This window comes from Canis aureus, chromosome 10 (genome assembly GCF_053574225.1).
Source record: "Canis aureus isolate CA01 chromosome 10, VMU_Caureus_v.1.0, whole genome shotgun sequence".
Lineage (NCBI taxonomy): Eukaryota > Metazoa > Chordata > Mammalia > Carnivora > Canidae > Canis > Canis aureus.
This window is the reverse complement of record NC_135620.1, coordinates 21,969,409-21,990,358: the sequence shown is the minus strand read 5'-3', so window position 1 is coordinate 21,990,358 and position 20,950 is coordinate 21,969,409. Positions and strand designations below refer to the sequence as shown.

Sequence of the window (20,950 nt, the reverse complement as noted above, 5' to 3'; positions counted from 1 at the left end):
AGAATTCTTTTTTTTTTTAAGATTTTATTTATTTTAGAGAGAGCATGAGCAGGTGAGAAGGGCAGAGGGAGAAGAGGAGAAGCAGACTCCTTGCTGAGCAGGGAGTCTGATATAGGGCCCAATGCCAGGACCCTGGGATCATGACCTGAGCTTAAGGCAGATGCTTAACCAACTGAGTTACCCAGGCACCTTGAAAATTAGAATTCTTAACCAGTTGTCTAGTGATCAGCACTATTAAAATTCCAGTCTTCCTACACTTGAATTTACATTAAAAGAAGAAATGGACCCATTCATATTTTGCAGGAAATGCAGACTCACTTGCTTTGAGGGACCAAATGAATTAACAAAAAGTGAGTCAGGCTGGGTGATGGGGCCATTGTAAGCCAGGGATTATGGGTCTCATCTAAATCCATTCCCATTCATAACTTTTAGAGAAAACCTATCTGTAGGCAGATTTGTGCCATAAGCATACAGTGTTTTCCTGAAATTTTCAGCTTCTTTATATGTCCGTTAAATGTTATACGACATGACTTTAATGGCTGTACGGTAAAGTCATGCAGATATAGTATAAAACTGGTCAAGTTAGTGGATGTGGGGTTTGTAAATTATCAGCAATTGTGCATATACATCTTTATGCCTTGCCTTTGATTATTTTTCTTAGTTTAAATCCCTAGAAGTGGTATTTGGAAGTCAGAGTATGAAATTTTTCAAAGTTTAACTGTGCTTAATGTCTTTGACTATGCTGGTATTTTTCTATGCTCTAACATTTTCCTCTCAGCAGGAGATGGTCAGGCAGGCATGTTTGCGGGCCCTCCTGACTCCAGCCTGGGGCTCAGTCTCCTGAACTCAGTGACTCTTCTCCCCGAGTTGGGAGTTCTGATTAACTTCAGACTAGTTGTCTCTGGCTGAGGCAGTTCAGCCCATGTGGCCAGACTGGGCTGGGCTTGGCTGGGGGCAGGGTGGCCTCTGGGGAGGGATTGGTGAGTTCAGCCAGGCTGGAACTGTGCCCAGTGAGCTCACCGCCTCCAGAAGCCATGGCTGCCTTTCCCAGCCCCCTGTCTTCCAGCCTGGGGCTGTAGCTCAGAACTGGCTGTTCTGCGGGCAGGCATTGCACTGCAGTAGAATAAGCCTGCCTTCCGGGATGACCTTCCGCTCCCTGGTCTTGCTTTCCACCACCAGCTCCCCCCCCTGCCCCCTCAGCCCCCGTCAACATCTGGTTCTTTTAGAAAACCTTATAATTAACAGAAGGCAGACAGGACTGGCCCAGAGAGCAATAGGTTGTTTTTACCTCCGACTTGAGATGAGGGGGACTTGCTGACGGTGTGGCTTTTTCTGGGGGCATGTTTTCTTTTTCCTGAATTCCAGACTCTTTAGAATCCCTGACTGTGCAGCCAGGAGAAAAGCAGGATTACAGCTTCTTGGTGCCTGGGTTTGGCATGGTTTGAAGTGGGTGTTTGAGCCTGAGGTCCTGAGAGTAGGTGGCTGTGGGTGCTGCTGCCCTGAGGAAGAGGCCAGGAAAGAAGGGGCCATGGCATTCCCCTCCCAATTCTTAGTTCACAGTCAGAATTAAAACCCCTGAATCAGTTTGAGAGGGCCTGGCCTCCACCTGGAGTCCTGAGATTGTAAGAGTGCATGTCTTGCTTCAGAGCCAGGGCTTGGAGTCCTCGAACAGCCTCCTTGGATATTTCTTTGGTCAGGGACTAGCCTAGGTTCCAGGCTATGGTCTTGAGCACTACATTCAGAGAGCTCATGCCTTTTGAATTCATTGCAGATTTGAGTAGTAGGAGTCCTCTTGAGAGCAAGAACAAGAGCTAGTGTGATCTCTCACGGTACCATGCTGGGCTTGAGCAGCCCACCTCAGTGCTTGTTCTGGCCAGATGGTCCCCTAGTCCTTAATTTGGGTGGTGGAGACAGCACCAGATCCCCTCTGAGACTGTCATCATTACCTTTCTGGATGATAAGTGCCAGTGGTCAATAATGAGTGTCTAGCTAGGTTCCCTGAGTTAATCACCTCTGTCACTTGGGCTTCGTGACCTGGAATGTGGGCCGGATGGTCTGTTTTTTCTGGCCCTCTGCCCCCTGCAATGATCCTGGATCAAGGTTTTCCATGTGATTCATTTTCCATTAAGTGATCAACAGATCTTCCCTGAGTCCTTTTCAATTACCATTTCTGTCCTCTGTCTCTTCTATCTCCTCCAGATCTGACTGAGCACTTTGGAGCCAAGACTCTCAGACCTGCTAACCAGTTTGTGGGGCCATCTTTGTTCAATTCCAAATGAGTAGTACAGGCATTCCGTACAGTGAGGAGGAAGAAAGAGATCTCCATGGACTGGAGTCATCAGGGAGGGCTTCTTGGAGGAAGGGGAAACAGCCTTTGAGGGAAGGGGCAGGGAGAAACTGTCCCGTGGATACCTTTCTGATCCCAGGTGGAATTGTGCCCTTGGATCAAGGGTAACTTCCTGTTCTCACTCTCATTTGGAAGGTTTTATTGCCAACCTCTCTGTGCAGCGGCAGTTCTTCCCCACGGACGAGGACGAAATGGGAGCTGCCAAGGCCCTGATGAGACTTCAGGACACATACAAGCTGGATCCAGACACAATTTCCAAAGGGCAACTTCCAGGTACCTTAACCACCTCAGGCTTTGCCCATCCATGCATGTGTGTCTCCTATGGCGTCTGGATAGGGCTGGAGCCACTGCCATCTTGTGGTCTCTACCCTCAGGCACACCATCACTGTTGGCAGTGATGCTCATTTGGGTTTCCAGTTGGTGCCAGGTCCGTCTTCCCCCACCCCCTACCGCCCCATGACAGCCATCTCCCCTCAGCTCCTTCCTCTTCCTCTCACACCTTCTCCTTTCTCTTCTAAGAGAAGCCCAAGGCTGCTGTTCAGGACGTCCTGGCCTCTGCCCCCAGAGCACCACTTAGATCTGCTTCTAGACCTGCTTCTGTCCCCACACCCTCTGACTTCTTTTTGACAAAGGCTGATCTCTGGATTTAGCCCTGTGTCCTGTGTGTCCTCAGTTATAAGCCTATACCCATTTCATTCTTGGCCTACCCCACTTGGCTCTTCCCCCTGAGCTCACACACACCCTGGGTTCTTATTCATCTTACAAACCCCTCCCTCAGGATCTAAGGCCCTTTGAGTCTCTGCTGTTCAATGATCTCTTGCTTAGCCTAACCTGGCTAGGCTGCTGGATAGTCATCCACACGCTCTTCAGTTCCTTGCTTCCTGAGTCCTCCTGAACACGCAGAGTCTGGCCTCTTTGCCCACTTTCCAATGATCCTGCCTCTGCCAAGTCACCAGTGGCCACTCAGCTGCTAAGCCAGTGGATGAGTTTCAGGGATAATGTTCTTTAATTTTTCAGTAGTATTTGGCACCTTCATTGTTCCGGTCTTCCTGATGTTCTCTCTCCTTTGAATTCTGGGGCACTGATCTCTATTGCTTCTCTTTTTGGCTTTCTACTATCTTTTTTAAATTTATTTTTATTTATTTTTTAAACAGGCCCCTTTCTCCTCATTGCCTCAGTATGCTTACAAGAAGATATATTGGGTTTGGGGGACTGTTAGAGGCCACTAAACCCAGTGGTTCAGTTAGACCCTATTAGACTTTGGATGCTACTTGCCCATGGGGACCCCGGAGGAGGCACAAACCAGGAATCACAAAGTGTGGGAGAAAGAGGCATTGTCTGTCAGCTCGTCAAGGCCTGGAGTTCTAGTGCTGAGGAGTATGGTGAGCCAGAGGGAAGGGAAAGAGTTTATACTTCTGCCTCAGTCATGTTTGATCAAGCCAGGTCATGGAGCCAGTGAGAGAAGGCCCCTCAGGGCACCTGCAGGGTGTGTTCACCTTGTAGCTGTAGAGTGATTGTTAGGATGAGGGAGACACACTTAAGCATTGACCTTGTACGTTCAGTTAACAGACCCTTGCATGTCCTGGAGAGGCAGGGAGGGGTGGAAGGGAGTTAATCCCCAGGATTCCCTTACATAGAATTTTCCCTAAGCACCTTCTCCAGGTGAGCCCAGCCATTTCCATCACATGTATATGGATGACATCCACATCTGTGTTACCTCTCAAGGCTTATCGCCAAGGCTTCCAACCAGTGAGGGCAAATGCCTGTGGGGCATCTCTACTTGGGTGTTCTCTGGGCTCCTCAAAGGTCACATGTTCCAAACTGAAATCCTCCATTGCCTTTTGAAATGTCTACTCCCCCCTTGCCTGAGCAAAAGTACTTCCATCCATTGGCAGCCCAAGTCAGAATCCTGAGGCCTATGAATTCTACCTCCGCAAGGGGCCTGCTTTTTCATCATTCCCTGAGGAATACACTCATGGTCCCTCTCATCTTACCCCTACCCTAAATCCTACATTTTTCCTATAGGTAGCATATTATATTTCATCCTTCTTGACTTAAGACTATCTTCAAGGTCACTTTCCAGTGTTGAGCTCATGGCAAATAACTTGTGGTGGGTCACAGGACCTGCAGAATTGATGCTCAGCAATGTCCCCGCCACCTAGTGGTCAAAGCTGGCACTGCAGTCTTGGCTCTGACCTCTCTTGGCATCTGTCCCACCATTCTTGCTCTGTTTGTGCTACCTCTTAGGTCCTTCTCATTGTTACTCTTTGTCCTATCTCTCTAGGTGGTCTGTAAGGTTCTGGCTTTAGCCACTTTCTCTACTGTTTCCTCACACTCTTGCTGGAACTGCTTGTACTCATCCATGCCTTTAGCTGCCACTTAAGTTCTGTTTTTTTTTTTTTTTTTTAAGATTTTATGTATTTATTCATGAGAAACACAAAGAGAGGGTGGCAGAGACATAGGCAGAGGGAGAAGCAGGCTCCATGCAGGGAGCCCGATGTGGGACTCGATCCTGGGACTCCAGGATCACACCCTGAGCCAAAGGCAGATGTTTCACCGCTGAGCCACCCAGGCGTCCCAGTTCTGTTTTTTATATTCAACTGATTTTTCTACCTTCCAGACTCATATGGCCAGCTGCCCAGCAGACATCTCCTCTGTGGCTCACAGGACCTTCATATTCTCTTGTATACTACTATTTCTTGGGCTTCTTCACAACATGGGAGAAGGGGAGTCTGTGGCCAGGACGTTGGCTGCAAACCCCAGTCCAAGGCAGGCCCAGCCTGGTTGTGCTCACTTTGAAGTGCATGGTGTAAAGCCCTGACTCTGCTGGGATCATGCCCCCCTCCCCATGACCCAGGCTTCCTCAGTGTGGGAATCATTCTCCCTAGCCCAGAGGCTCTTTAGAGCCTGACTGTTTGCTTCTCCTGCTGCAGGAACCAAGTACCAGGCCGTGCTGAGTGTGGATGACTGCTTTGGGATGGGCCGCTCAGCCTATAATGAAGGTGACTATTACCACACAGTCTTGTGGATGGAGCAGGTACTGAAGCAGCTCGATGCTGGAGAGGAGGCCACCACATCCAAGGCCCAGGTGCTAGACTACCTGAGCTATGCTGTCTTCCAGTTGGGTGACCTGCACCGTGCCCTGGAGCTTACCCGCCGCCTGCTCTCTCTTGGTAAGGAAGTTCTAGGGGAAGGTCAGAGCCAATGCGGGGCTGGACAGAGAACTGGTCATTCTATCAGCCACAACTTGGCCCCTCTCCTGGGTTGGAGCCTGGCCAGTGACTAATGCCTTACTGCTTTCAGGCCCATTCTAGCTGCCAGTTAGCTCTTTATTTGCCTCATTGCTGGCCTTAACCCTTGCCCAGTTGCTTATGGATACACTCTGACCTGTGGCTCTGCACACTCCCTTTTAAAATAGGAATCCAGTGCTGCAGTGCATCTGCCACTCTGCAGGGTGAGCCTTCACATTGTCAGAAGGAGCTCAGAAGGCAAGTTGTGCTACAGAATGACTGCAGTGACCATGGCCTGACCCCTTAGAGGTCTGAGGTCTTCCTGGGAACTTGCTATAGCATTAGTATTTTAAGTGTCTTGTGGTGTTGGACTGAAGTAGATTAAAAGCACTGTGTCTTTATTCAATTTTTTTTAAAGATTTTATTTATTAATGAGAGACAGAGAGAGAGAGAGAGAGAGAGGCAGAAGGAGAAGCAGGCTTCATGCAGGGAGCCTGACATGGGACTCGATCCCAGGTCTCCAGGATCGTGCCCTGGGCTGCAGGTGGCGCTAAACCGCCGAGCCGCCCAGACTGCCCAGCACTGTGTCTTTAAAACCTATCTGTCCTATCCACCTCTTACTAATATATGGGATTGTCATAATCTGGAATTTCACAGATTAGCAAAGACTTTCTTTTGCTGTTGCTTTTCACAGGACTTGAGTCTGATATGATGCCAGCTACCATAAAAGTGTCCTGCAAGACTGATATGGGAAGAGAGCTTTGTAGATGCTATCATGTTAGTAAGAGCCATGTCCTGGGAGTCAGGACGCCTAGCTTCCTGTTCAGTATAACCTTAACCTAAATCTATTAATATCTTTGAGCCTTGGTTTCCTCATCTATGGAGTGGCACAGTAATCCTGCCAAGCTTGCTCCTTTGTGTTGGGAGGCCCACACAATGAAGCTATGGCATTGTCACGTGGCTGTTCTTTTTGCCAGAATTTCAGCCTGCCTTCTCATTGTGGCCAGCATATGATGTGGTCACCAGTAATGGATGTACTCTCGGGGATGGATGAACTGACTCACAGCCAAGTGTGGAGGAGGCGGCAGGAGTCTGGGTGCTTTTCTCAACCTGTGCCCTTGGGCCCTCCAGGGAGGTCTGAGAGGAGGGCCCCCTGTGCGGCTGGCTAAGCAACCCCCTCTGTTGTTCCCTTCCCATCTCTGACGGAGTGGGGAGACCCATATTGGCTTTTCTGCTTTGACCGGTGAGCCCTGGTTAGGTGCCGTGGAAAGCAAAATGCTGTGTGCAAATGAGCTGCTGGGAGAGAAAACCACTTACAGAGTAATGTCTTTAAATGACCTAACAGATGTTTGTGGTTTCCTTTCCCTTCTTGTTCTCTGCTCTTTCTAAGACCCAAGCCATGAACGAGCTGGAGGGAATCTGCGGTACTTTGAACGGTTGCTGGAGGAAGAAAGAGAAAAAATGTTATTAAATCAGACAGAAGCTGGACTGGCCACGCAGGAAAGCATCTATGAGAGGCCTGTGGACTACCTGCCTGAGAGGGATGTTTATGAGAGCCTCTGTCGTGGGGAGGGTGTCAAACTGGTGAGACACATGGCCAGGTCCCACATACGGACCTAGACTTTGGCTCTGGATGGACAGATTTGGGGAGGATGTTTCTCCAGTTCTTTGTAGTGTCTGGTGAGACTGATGGGTGGGTGTTTTCTGAGGTGCAGGATGGGATATTGCTCCCCTGATGTCCCAGGCAGAGTTCAGATCCTCTAAGTTATTTCTGAGTTCCTCTCCCTACCCCAACATGCCTACCTTCTGATCAACTCCTGCTGTGAGGAAAACCATGGGTGTGGATGTGCCCCATGGGAAACTGTGGTCTCTGGTTAAGACGCAGCAGTACCTAACGGCTTAGTCTTAGTCTCTGGTGTCACTGATTTTCGAAAGTCCTGGGATCCTAGTGCTTCCTCAGGAGGCTCAGGTATGAGATGATTTCTGGGCCTTGTCCCTGCATATCTACATTCCTCCCAGTGGCTTCTCTACCTAGAATGGCCTCTCTCATGCCTCAGCCCTTCTGACTTACTCATATCTCTGTGAGAAGGATCAGGGATTATCCTGTGCCACAGGACCTTGCAAGAGAGAAAACATGACATGATTTATAGGGTATCATTTCTCTCATTCAAGCTGAAAGGCTTTTGTTTCTATCTGTGGTGGGGCAGGAGGGACAGCTGCTGGACATGGGGTGTGAGACCTATACCTGCAGCCAGCCAGCCAGCCAGCCAGCCTGGGACCCGGGATTAGGACTCACTATGCTCAGAGCCTATTGCTGTGTATGCTCCCTAGACTCCCCGGAGGCAGAAGAGGCTTTTCTGTAGGTACCACCATGGCAACAGGACACCACAGCTGCTCATCGCCCCCTTCAAAGAGGAGGATGAGTGGGACAGCCCGCATATCGTCAGGTATTATGATGTCATGTCTGATGAGGAAATCGAGAGGATCAAGGAGATCGCGAAACCCAAAGTAGGTATCTCTGCAGTTCCTTCCTGGGTGCCTAATCCCTTGTATCATGGGGTGTATCATGGGGTGGTTTGTTTGCTTACTCTTCTGGCCTTTGCTGATACCTAGCACAAGTCTGCTGTCTAGGTGCTCTGGTACTGCAGACTCACTATGACTTTCTGGGTTCATGGTCCAGTGGCAAGGAAAACTGAAGAAACCAGTGTGGACAGCCAAGTGCTATGACAGAAGGACTCCTTGGGAGCAGGGCCTGTCCACAGCAGGAAGTGTCAGCTCACCTGGTGGGGACTGGTGTGTGAGTGAGTTTTGGGGGAACTGCCATAGATGCTGCCAGCCTGGGTCATATGGAGGTCCCAGTTAGTACTGTGAAGAAGTGATTGACTTGGAGGAAGAACAGTATGCAGTCTTCTCATTCACAAGCATTCCAGGTCTCTCCATTTATTTATATCTTGTAAACTTTTTCATAAATGCCTAGTATATTTCTTGTTAAGTTTATTCCTAGGTATGTTTTTTGTTGTTTTTTTAATTACCATATTTTTACTGGTTATGTTGTATTAGTTTACTATTATATATTGAAGTATTGATTATAAAATATATTTTATAGTCACAGCTAATGTTTTTTTTTTTAATTTTATTTATTTATTCATGAGAGACACAGAGAGAGAGAGAAAGGCAGAGACACAGGCAGAGGGAGGAGCAGGTTCCATGCAGGGAGCCTGACGTGGGACTCGATCCAGGCACTCCAGGATCACACCCTGGGCCAAAGGCAGCGCTAAACCACTGAGCCACCTAGGGATCCCCCACAGCTAATGTTTATTGAGGTTTTTTTTTTTTTTTGAATTAATTTTTTTGAGAGCACATGTGATTGAATGTGGTGGGGGGAGGTTAGAGGGAAAGAATCTCAAACTCCCGCTGAGCGCGGAGCCTTCTCAGGGCTCCTTCTCACAACCCTGAGATCATGACCTGAGCTGAAATCAAGAGTTGGATGCTTAACCGACTGAGCCACCCTGCTGCCCCTGTGTTCCTGAATTCTTAGGTGTGACAGGCCCTATTCTAAGTGCTTAACATATATTAAGTATCATGTCTGTTAAGCACACTGTGTTGTGTCACTGTCTTCATTTTACCCACAAGCAAACAGATCTGTGCAGATTGCTGCCACTTGTTCAACTTACTTTTCCTCTTTTGATTTTTAGCTGATTCTCTTGGGTTGTTCAGACATGATCATCAGCTACAAATAAGGAAAATTTTGTTTTCTCCTTCCTAATCATTATGGTTCCATTGTTTTTATCATCTTGTTGAACTGCTCAGAACTCTTTGAGCATTGTTAACTGTTGGCATCCTGGTCTTGTTTCTGAATTTCCTGGGGATTCCTCTGTTATTTCACTGCTAAGTATGCAGTTGGCTGTTTGTTTTGTACGTACGTCATCAGGCTATAAAATTATTTTTGTATTTCTGGTTCATGGAAGATTTGTTCACATTTGACGTCATTTAAAGAGAACCAGTTCCTGCCATGTGCACACCCTTTTCCTATCTCTGGTGATTACAGGGCGGCAAGGGGGGGAGGGAGAGATTTAGCTGGATCCCCTATTACTCTGCTTCTAATAGACTTGTAGTAGCAAGAGGTCCTACACTCGTGGGGAGATGGAAAATAGGTTCCTATCCTGGCCTCTGCACCTCATCCTGAAGTGACCTTGGCTTGAGGTACAAGGACATCTAGTGCCCAGAATCAATCATTGAGGTTGCTGAGGGATGGTCTAGCCAAAGTGTGTGGAGAATGGGGACCCAGACCCACCCTTTCCACTCCCTGGGTCAGCTGCAAAGTCCTCCAAGGAAGAAAACTGTTTCCCTGGTTGTCAGGCGAGAGAGCTTTGTTATGCCAGGACCTTTTGAGAGATTCCTCACTTGTCCCTCAGGCCAAGGCACTGAAACATTTCTGTGTGTGTATTCATGTGGGGTTTGTGTGTGCATATGTGTGTGGCAGGGGCAGTGTGGGGAGAGTGTTGGGAGAACTTGTCTTTGAATTGAAGCCATGACATGAGCCACTACAAGCTGACCTCTCCTTTCTGGAGCCTGTGAGGGACACATGCTATTCTGGCTTTGAAGTAGGGCCCATGAGCTTACCTTAGTCTGCAGGGAATGCCTGGCAGCTGCTTTTTTAGGTCCTTGGCCTGCTTTCAGAATAGCTCTGCCTGTCTCTGGGAGCAGAACACAGCTTCCCCACAGCCTCCTTGTGGATGTCAAGCCAGTGTTGAGACTCCGATATTTGGAGGGGGTTTGGCTGCAGCCGCACTTGTCATCAGGAGGAATCGTACACAGGAGCTTGGGGAAGCCCTCTGCCCTGGGCACACTGTTGGGTTCCCAGAAATTGCTGCAGTAGCGCAGCATCCTGGTTACGGGATCTCCTGGCCAATCTTCTGATCCAGCCACATCTCTCCATCCCTTCTACCATCAACTCTTGCCTTGATCTCTGCTTGAGCTCCTCGCTGGCTGCCTTGTTACCACTTTTGCCCTACGTTACTCAGCTTTCCCAGAGGTGTCCACATTCTGATTGTGAGTGTGCCTTACCTGCCTTCTCTGTTTGTTATTTGCCACAAAGTTGCTTCCAGGCCCAGTCCCCACTTGCCTCTTTGGCCTATTCTCATCTCTTTCCTCTAACATCTAATCCACAGTCATGGTATCACACACCCACTTTCATCCCTGGGCCTCAGCATTGCTGTTCCTTCCCTGTTCCTGTCATGTTCCCCTACTTGGCTAACTCCTGCTTACCCGGCACATATTTCAGCTAGGTGATCTCCCCCTGACCATTCCTGAGTATAGTATAGACTGAGCTCCTGCAGACATTAAACTGACTCCATTTGCCGCTCTTTTCATGTTGGGCTGCAGTTGGGCAGCTAGTTTTCTGCCTTCCCCACTTGACGGAATTGCACGAGGACAGGGCCCATGTCTTGGTCACCCGGTGTAGTGCCGGCCACGTAGTAGGTGCTCATTAAGTATTTATGGAAATTAAGGGGAAGTGCTGTAGGGGTGGGGGTATCTGGGTCTTTGGTTCCACCCATGTGAGGTCATTAGGACAGTACACAGCTGAATCATGGCAGAGATGGCTTTGAGTATCAGGTGCTTCCTGGGAGCATCACTGTACCTGTCTGTGGAGATTCAGAGCCTCTGAGGTAGGTTAGGGGTGTTGGTGGATGTGTGTACATTAGCATACATGTGAGATAAGTGGCTTCCAGGCAGCAGGTCACATATTTCAGCCTGTATGATCCTTTCTAGATTCTACCATCTGATCTTGTGAGGCTGCTGAATAGAAAGTGTGCCTCCCTTCTTTGCTCTTCACAGCGGTGGAAGCCCAGTGGGAGGTGCTGCAGCAGGATCATAGTTTCTTGGCAGAGAAGGTCGCTGTGGTTCAAAAGGACCAGGTCAAGCAAAGGTGGTGCTCAGGCAGGGGCGGTATGTATGCCTGGTGAGAAGGCAATCTGTCCAGGCAGATGGGTGAATGGACAAAGGAGACTCCATAGGCATAATTCTGCAGACAGCACAGACCTGGGTGGGAGCAGGGCTCGGCAGTGACTGAGCATGGCAATGGCCAGGGTCTCACAGCAGAACAGGAATGTGGAGGCCTCAGACTACTGCTTTTCCCTGGCTTGCAGGATCATGGTGCCTTGTCTAGGGCCACTGCCTGAAAAACTTGTTTTCCCAGTTGGTCTGAATGGCAGATCTGGTCCCGGTCTCTCTAGGAAAACACTCAAGGCAAAGAAAGATAAGTCTGCCCTCTCTTCCTGCCTTCCAGCTTGCACGAGCCACTGTCCGTGATCCCAAGACAGGCGTCCTCACTGTTGCCAGCTACAGAGTTTCCAAAAGGTTAGCAGAGATGATGGTGGGGGTGGGGTGGAGTGGGGGATGATGGCTGCTCAAACCCTATCTACAGGGCTTCCTAGTTTCTACTGAAGGGAGCTTGGCTTGGCTTGTTCTACTTGCTGGTATTTCCCTACTTAGAATACACACCTGTGTTGCCTGGTAGTCCTGGCCCTGACTCTAGGGGGAGAGTGTAAGACCTCATCTAAGCTACCTTCTCCACTTTCCTTTTCTTGGCTTAGCTCGTGGCTGGAGGAAGATGATGACCCTGTTGTGGCTCGAGTGAATCTTCGGATGCAGCACATCACAGGACTGACAGTAAAGACTGCAGAACTGCTGCAGGTACGCCTGGCCCCTATAGTTGGGAAGTGGGAACATTTCTGGGCAGATGGTCTCCCAGGGTGCCCCAAGCCAGGCGTTGGGGAGCTTTCCCAGTGAACTATGTGACTGCACAGTGCTGTGAATATGGAGTGACCTCACACAGGGAAGCCAGAATTAAGCATGCCTACTGTCATTCCATCAGTTATCATTCAACAGATATTGGTTGTCTTCTGTGTGCTGAGTATCATACTAGGAGCTAGGGTTCAGTGGTGGGCATGGCAGACCCATTTGTCTCTCTTGACTATGGAAGCTGAAATCCTGAGTTGTTTTAGAGACACTGCTAAGAGAGTTATAAATATCTGCAAAGGTCATAGTTCTGATGCCTATGGTTCATACGCACTTAGAGGTAAATAAAGGGTTCTGTGATCCATTGGTAGAAAAAGTGAGGTCTGAAGAGGCTGATGAGAGTGAGGAGCTTTTTTCAAAGTAGCCCCTTCGGAACCCTGGCTTTCTGCCTTTATTTCAAAGGTGATTGTGAAGACATGGCAGCTGGGTAGAGCTCCTAATAATGTATCCTCTGGTATATATTGAGTTCAAATCAGTTTTGGGGGCAGCGCCTGTGGCCCAGCGATTTAGCGCCGCCTTCGGCCCAGGGTGTGATCCTGGAGACCCGGGATTGAGTCCCATGTCAGGCTCCCTGCATGGAGCCTGCTTCTCCTTCTGCCTGTGTCTCTGCCTCTCTCTCTCTCTCTCTCTCATGAATAAATAAATCTTAAAAAAAAAATCAGTTTTGGCCATGCTCCCTTCTGAACATTGGAACATCTGGGTTCTGTTGTAAAGTGTTGACCTGAGACACCTCCAGAGAAGTTTCACTGGCATTTCTTTTTCTTTCTTTTCTTTCTTTTTTCTTTCTTTCTTTCTTTCTTTCTTTCTTTCTTTCTTTCTTTCTTTCTCTTTCTTTCTTCCTTTCCTTTCCTTTTCTTTTCTTTTCTTTTCTTTTCTTTTCTTTTCTTTTCTTTTCTTTCTTTTCTTTTCTTTTCTTTCTTTTTGGCATTTCTTTTAAAATATTTATTTATTGAGAGAGACTGTGCAGGTATGTGTACAAGCAGGGAGAGGGGCAGAGGCAGAGGGAGAGAGAATCTCAAGCAGACTCCGTGCTAAGCACAGAGCGTGACATGGGGCTTGATCTCATGACCCTGAGATCGTGACCTGAGCCGAAATCGAGAATTGGGTCCTTAATCGACTGAGCCACACAGGCACCACAAACTTAATTTAATTTTAAAGTAGTTCTATAAACAAGTACATCGAAGGGAGCTTTTGCCACATCTCCCACTTGCACCATTTCAAGAGCAGTAGAGATTCTCACTGCACTAAGTTCATTTCTGTTGGCATTGTTGTGATTCATATCTTCATGGAGCATATCTGTTGTTGTTAACACATCTGCCACTCTCAGAGCCAGTGTTAGGACTCTCATGGCCACCATGGAGGACAGCATTCTGCTTGATTGGCTAATTCCATACTCTGGACCAATGGGCTGAGAAGACTAGATGGGATCTATGCCCCTGTTGCCATCTTGGCTGGCTCCCGGGCTATACCCTCTGTACCCTATCTCACATGCAGCTGAGAAGGCAGTATAAAACTTGGACTAGCTTCTCTGCCACAACCCTGGCTCCATCTTGTTTGGCTCATCATGTTGTAGGTCAGTAATGAGTGGGATCTGAATGCCAGGACTCCCTGTGGAGGGACTCTTAAAATCAAGGCTCTTCTGGAAGACCCAGACTATAGCTGTCTAGGGGCTGAAACCCTATTTTTGTTTGCCTTCTTCTTCGAACTATTTTGGCATTTCCTTTGCCAGCCAACAGTGTTGAAAGCTTTGACCTGACCCTACATGGTCTGGGGGACAGGAACCTGGGTGTCAGCACCTTCTTCTAAGTGCTTATTTGTTGTGGATTGGTTGAAGTATAGTCAGTGCCTAGGCACTAGCAAGAGCCTGTACTCCATGGTCCCTCAGAATGTTAGGGATCTGGAAAGGAGTTGGTTCTTCTGCTCCCTGTTGACACTCTTTCATCTGAAGTTGATGTGTTTGCACTAGATCATTTGGGAAAAAAAAGAGCAATTGAGGCTTTCTTATGAATTGGATGAAGGCTTGTCTGATGCTACACTGAAGGAATTCTCTAAGATTGAGGGCACTTCTGATTGGATGTCTCAGCCTTTCTAAAAGAGTAATTTCTGACCATTGTTTTTGGTCTTCACTCTGATCTCAGTATCATAAATTACCCATTTTTCAAATGACTGGCTCTTCTAATTTCGTAACAACACATCTAAAGATTCAAATGAATGCTTCCTCACAGGAATCAGTTTTCTTGTGGGGGGAGGGGGTGGGGGATTTATTTATTTATAAATTTAAATTCAGTTAATTAGCATATAGTATATTACTAGTTTCAGAGGCAGAGTTCAGTGATTCATCAGTTGTATAAAACATCCAGTGCTCATTACATTACATGCCCTCCTTAATGCCTATCACCCAGTTATCCTATTCCCCCCACCTCCTTTCCAGCCACCCTCAGTTTGTTTCCTAGAGTTAAGAGTCTCTTATGGTTTGTCTCCCTCTCTGATTTCGTTTTATTTTTCTCTTCCCTTACCCTATGCTCCTCTGTCTTGTTTCTTAAATTCTGCATATGAATGAAATCATATGATAATTTTTTTTCTCTGGATAGACTTATTTTGTTTAACATAATATCAGTTCCATCCATGTCATTGCAAATGGCAAGATTTCTTTTTTTAAAATGGCTGAGTAATATTTCATTGTGTGTGTGTGTGTGTGTGTATGTATATATATTCCTTATCCATTCATCTGTCAATGGACATCTGGGTTCTTTGCATAGTTTGGGTTTTGTGGACATTGCTGCTAGAAACATTGGTGCAACTGCCCCTTCAGATCACTACATTTGTGTCTTTGGGGTAAATACTAGTAGTGCCAATTGCTGGGTTGTAGGGTAGCTCTATTTTCAACTTTTTGAGGAACTTCCATATGGTTTTCCAGCGTGGCTGTACCACCTTGCATTGTCAGCAGGAGTATAAGAGGGTTTCCCTTTCTCCACATCTTCTCCAACACCTATCATTTCCTGACTTGTTAATTTTAGCCAAGGAATCAGGTTTGATGGATAGTTGCTTGTTATTAAAGTTCTGAGTTTGCCCAGATGGTGAAGCTGATTGCAAATCCAGAAGTTCCTATGACACTTGCATTCTTTGCGGACAATAAATAGTATAGACACAATAGTATCAGCAGACGATCAAATGTGATTCCCAAAACTAAAAAGATGAACCTGCTATAGCAATGCAGCTTCTTTCTCTCCGAGGGATCTACAAGTTTAAAGCATCCCATCCCACAAATGGGAATATTAGAAAGTACAGCCATACCCTGTAGTTCCAGCAGTAAGCGGTGATCAAATTTTGCATAGTGCATTGGCATGATAATTCCAGTCATGTTTAAAATTTTCTTCCAAGTTTTCAACAACGGGACCCAAAGAAAGTGTTTGCAATATCACTTTATCAACTGCTGTAGCACTTCCCTCCTTAGATATACGTTCAGCCTTAAGGCCACCTGTTGAACCTGGCCACTTCACACTGTTGATAGAATTTCCAGGTATTTTTGGTGTAGGAATCTTGAAGGCTAAAGCAGCCTATGATAGTATATTTTCATCCACTGATTCTTCATATCAAAATTTTAAATTATGTGGACACTGAAAATCATGCTTTCCAAATTCTGCACTACATCACATTTGATGCATATTGCTTTCTTTTTAAAGAGGAGGATTTTCTTTCTTGTAAAGTACCCCCTCCCTCTCTCTCCCTCATGTCTATAGGTCTTCATTATTTCCAGTTTTACAAAATCTCACATCTGACTCTTGGAATCGCCAAAAAGGATATGCAAAACATACCAACTTCCTGAAGACTAATAGCTGAGCCCCAGAGGTTTTTAGGGCTTCAGAAAGAAACAGTAGCCAGATGTTCCCAGATGGACATTGGTGGTATCACTTTATCTGTCAGCTTCCATGTCAAATTCTGTACTTCATCTTGAATTTTGTCTCATTCTGACCACTGTGGCTAGAATAACCATTTGTGACTTAAGACTTAGATTGTGCTGATAAACTGCTCAGTCAGGTGTTTATAGTTTATAATCTAATCAATGACAATCTGGTAGTTGCTGAAGCTAAGATGGCTCAGGTGCTGCTTCAGGTCCAGGCTCCCACTGGGACCACTGTCGGCTGTCTGTCCTGCTGTTTCACTTGGATGCAGAACTGCTCTATGCGGTGAGCCACTGTGAAAGGGAGTGGGATATATTTTCCCTGCTCAGTTTCACCAGGAACAGTAACCAGGGCACAGTGACACAGGTGGCAGGAGCAGTGTCAGGTACTGAGGAGCTCCCAAACTAGCATAAGAAAAAAGTTCCTGTCTTGGGTTTGTTGTCTTTCCTCTGGATTACCTTCCTATTGTCTTGCAAACACATAGGCCACGCCCTGCCTTTAGGAAAGCTCTCTCTCCTGCCATCTGAGTGTCCCTAAAGGGCTGGAGTTTCTCCACAGTGGCTGTCTGCAGGTTCCCCATCTTGTGTTTGGGAAACCCCATTTATGCTGTGGCCTTACTCTTGGACATGGCTGTAGGTACATTTGAACCATTTGGCCTGCCTGTGCTGGCAGGGCATAGTTACCATCCACCTTAGAGAAGATGCACTTGGGGGTTCTGGTTATTAAGGGGTACAAGTGTTTTCTGTTGTTGTGGGGAGATAGTCTTCCTGGGGAGATGGGCTGCTTCAGGACTGTTCATCCTGCTGACAAGGTCTGATGCTGTTCTTTCCCACCAGGTTGCTAATTATGGAATGGGAGGACAATATGAGCCACATTTTGACTTCTCTAGGGTAAGGCCCAAACCATGGCTACTTCTAGAGGGCGCTGCTCCAGCTGTTTTGAAAAAGCTGGAGCTTCTCTGAGTACTTCAGTCTCTATACTAGGCACCCCGCCCCCCCCCCCCCCCCCCGCAAACCTTACCAGGACCAACTCTTTGTTACTGGAAAAGTCTAAGGGGCACAGGAAGTCTGGGGCCTGTGGAACCCAGTGCACCCTGGCTATTTCCCTGTAAAGCATAGGACCTCATTAGGTCTTTGTGAAAGCTGTTCCTGGTTCCTGCCCCCCCTTTCCCTGTACCCTGGCCAGGGTTTCCTTTGCAGCCGTGGCCCATGGTCCAGGCTGATGTATGGAATACATGCTTATTGCCTTCCCTTGACCCTTTTGGCCCCAGTCTTGTGAGTTGGGGGGTGGAATTATCTGCAAATGTGGGTGAAAGTTGTTATTTGTTGCAGCGACCTTTTGACAGCGGCCTCAAAACGGAAGGGAATAGGTTAGCGACGTTTCTTAACTATGTAAGTACTGGGGCCAGGTCCACCTGTTCATTCTCACTTAATTTTATAGAAAAATGAGCAAGATGCTTTCAAGCGTTTAGGGACGGGGAATCGTGTGGCCACGTTCTTAAACTACGTGAGTATGATGCATGCAATAATAAATGGGCCTTCGGGGAACCTGGGCCAGAGTGCTATATTAGATCCACTCCTGTCAGGGCTGACACCATCAGCTGTTGCTCCGTGGCTGGGCCCCTCTGGCCCTCAGCACTCTTCTTGGCTGGAGTAGGGAGTTGACACAGATGTTCCCATCTGTGTGCTTACCCACACCCCTGATTTTCATATCCCTGGCTCCTTTTGATGGGCCCAGTGCTAGTCAGGATTTTTGGGGTGAGTGCCCTGGAGAGTCCCCTCCTTGGAGGAAGAGTGAGGAGGCTGCCATGAGGCCCTTTTAAATGAAAGCTCCCTGTGTTTTCCCAGAGCTTGGTGGCCTGCCTCTCATCTGCTGCCTATCCTCCAGCCACAGGCCATTGGGTTTACATCCTATATGAGGAGCAATTTGCTTTCCCCTCTGCTTAGCCTATTCTAAATTGGCATACAAACTGTCAGGTAACTTAGAGACAGCAGCCCATGGCCATCTTTTCCTTTGGTGTCTTGTTTAAGTTAAGATTTATGTCCATGCTAGTGAGCAGGACATGTGGGGTCTTTCGTGGGGTTTACAGCCTAACATGAGGGACTTGCTTTAACCATAGGGCCAGTAATTCATTTAGTTAGCATAGTGACAAATGCCTTGAAAAAGTGGCTCAGGGTTGAGATTCGGAGAAGGCCTCCCTGGGGAGTAATATGTTGGTGGAGACTTGAAGGTTGAATGGAAATTTGTTGGTGGAACATGCTTTCTGGCAGAGAGGAGAATGTGTGGAGACCTGGAAGAGGGAAGGAGATGGGGATGTTGGAAAAATGGAAGAAGACTGGTGTGACTCAGAGGTAGTAATTGAGACGAGAGCGGGTGGAGAGAGAGAGGCTGCTGAGACAGACGGGGGCTTTGGGTTCTAGAAAAGAGCCTGGATTTGATCCCCAGGGCTGTGAGAAGCCATCAAAGGTTTTCATCTTATTCGTTTACCATATGTCTGTTGAGTGCTCTTTAGTCTGTCTGGCATGCAACCTGTGGAAATATTTTTAAAACTCCACGTTTTATTACATTATAGACAAAAAACTTGAAGACAGCCAGCTGAGACAGAAGTGGTGCCTGGGGCATGAGCTGAGGCACGCTTTGTGGGCATAAATGTAGCCTCCCTTCCATGGAACTTGTGTTCCACTTAGTTTGAGGCCTCACTGGGAGAAAGCAGGACCTGTGGAGCCTTCTCTGTCTGCTCACCTGGCTGGCCCCGGGGAGAACAACTGTTCTGGGAAGGTGAGGGTGGCACTAGAACCAGAGAAACAAAGCCCACAGTGGGGGCTACAGATGGTGTTGGGAGCAGCAGGGAGCTTTAGGGTAGAGCTTCTCAAAGGGCAGAGTGCCTTAGGTATGGCGCAGGCTGGATGGGGATTCAAGAGCAGGCATCAGTCCGGCATTTTCCGTGTACAGTCTCAGATTGTTCCCATCTGAGGATGGCCAGGATATGGGTCTTCCCCAGGGCTACGGCTCTCAAGCACCCCTGGCATGGGACTATCCCAATAAAACCGCATAGATTAAGCAGGGTTTAGGAGGGTTAGGGTATGGGATGAGCTTTTCTTGGGGGGAGGGCCAGCTGTGGACCAGAGCCTTCAAGTGGTGTCACTCCTGCTCAGAGAAAGGTAATCTGCATACTTGGGTCCTTTGTGGCTCACTTGCTCTGAGAACTTTGAGTACAAGGGCCAAGCTCTCTGCCTTATATTCTCAGATGAGTGATGTAGAAGCTGGTGGTGCCACTGTTTTTCCTGATCTGGGGGCTGCAATTTGGCCTAAGAAGGTAAGTTCTAGTTTTTGTGGGTCACAGTTTGGAGCATAGCTCAGACCTTGTTCATGTCTCTCAGTTCCATTCCCTGGCCTGCTTGATTCTTACTGTGAGGGGCTTTATCCCCTTCCTGCTTGAGCTCTGACTTTTTGGCTTTAGTGTCCATCTGGGGAGATGGTGTGGGAAGGGAAGTCCTTTGGGAGAAGCTTGGTTATTAAATATCCTCCCCACCATGAAGGGTGGATACTTCTGTATTGTTGGAATCCCAGAGTCCTGTCCCTTTGTACATGGGAAAGTGAGAGTGTTTCTGCTTAGGGAGGTGTTATCTGATGGGCTGTCTTTTTTTCCTAGGGTACAGCTGTATTCTGGTACAACCTTCTGCGGAGTGGGGAAGGTGACTACCGTACAAGACACGCTGCCTGTCCTGTGCTTGTGGGCTGCAAGTGGGGTAAGTGGATTAGCCTGGGCACTTTTGGTCAGACTGATTTGGGAGATACCTGCTGCTGTATTTTCACAGTGCCAAGATGTCTTCCTTTTTGAGTTTTTCGTTTTTTTCCTGCTAACTGGTTGTTTCATCCAGCCATGTAGCTGTCCACAAAACTGATTCTGTGCCAGGACGCTGGTTGGAAATATTCTCAGAGATGCCCACAAGAGCTGAGGAGGCTACAAGGAGGAGAATAGCTACATAAGCATTGCTTATGGCCCAGGATGGCTCCCAGAAGAGTAGACTCTGGTAGGGGTTCTGAGGGAGCAGTGGGAGAGAAATGGAGTCAGAATGGGGAAGAGGTCTCCTAGTCAAGCAAGGCCCACATGGAACCAGCATGTTGGGTTCGGGGACCAGCTGCCTTTGTCATTTACGTAAGGGGAGGACTATGGTACAGGGGCCTGGAGATGAGGCTCGAGGCTGGGACCAGACCATGGAGGCTGAAATTAGAGCTTTGAGCTTTGTTCTGAAAGCAGCTGTGGTGAGTGAGGGGGAGGCTTGAACCAGGATGATAGAAGTGATTGCAGAAAGGAGTTTATACCCTCATGGAGAGTTTTGGGGATAATAGTGGTAGGTTCACAGAAAATTAAGCATTTAGAATCTAAATGAAGCAAATGCTGACTTTAGGGAAAAGAAAGAATCGTACAAGAAATGTCCGTGTACACTATTAGGTGGCTCAGGCATGAGCAACATTTATGTGATATGATAATGTAAGCAGTTAATGATTATTTATTTATTTATTTTTAAAGTTATTTATTTATTTATTCATAAGAGAGAGAGAGAGATAGGCAGGTACAGAGACACAGGCAGAGGAAGAAGCAGGCTCCCTGCAGGGAGCCCGACATGGGACTGGATCCCGGGTCTCCAGGATCACGCCCTGGGCTG

The 20,950-nt window shown here is 47.6% G+C and overlaps 1 protein-coding gene across 7 annotated transcripts in view; it reads left to right on the top strand.

Moving 5' to 3' along the window:
* The window catches only part of P4HA2 (prolyl 4-hydroxylase subunit alpha 2), a 33,107-nt gene that overhangs the window by 10,444 nt on the left and 1,713 nt on the right, over positions 1–20,950 (top strand). For 5 of the 7 annotated variants that reach the window (XM_077911596.1, XM_077911600.1, XM_077911597.1 and 2 more), the window contains 10 exons: positions 2,483–2,620; positions 5,281–5,520; positions 6,968–7,161; positions 7,909–8,085; positions 11,867–11,937; positions 12,174–12,273; positions 17,117–17,170; positions 17,721–17,786; positions 19,528–19,596; positions 19,933–20,029. In XM_077911596.1, coding sequence (XP_077767722.1) covers positions 2,483–2,620; positions 5,281–5,520; positions 6,968–7,161; positions 7,909–8,085; positions 11,867–11,937; positions 12,174–12,273; positions 17,117–17,170; positions 17,721–17,786; positions 19,528–19,596; positions 19,933–20,029 — 1,206 coding nt within the window. Of the gene's footprint in view, positions 1–2,482; positions 2,621–5,280; positions 5,521–6,967; positions 7,162–7,908; positions 8,086–11,866; positions 11,938–12,173; positions 12,274–17,116; positions 17,171–17,611; positions 17,672–17,720; positions 17,787–19,527; positions 19,597–19,932; positions 20,030–20,950 lie in introns of all 7 variants that reach the window. The other 2 variants (XM_077911602.1, XM_077911601.1) reach the window with 2 other exon arrangements.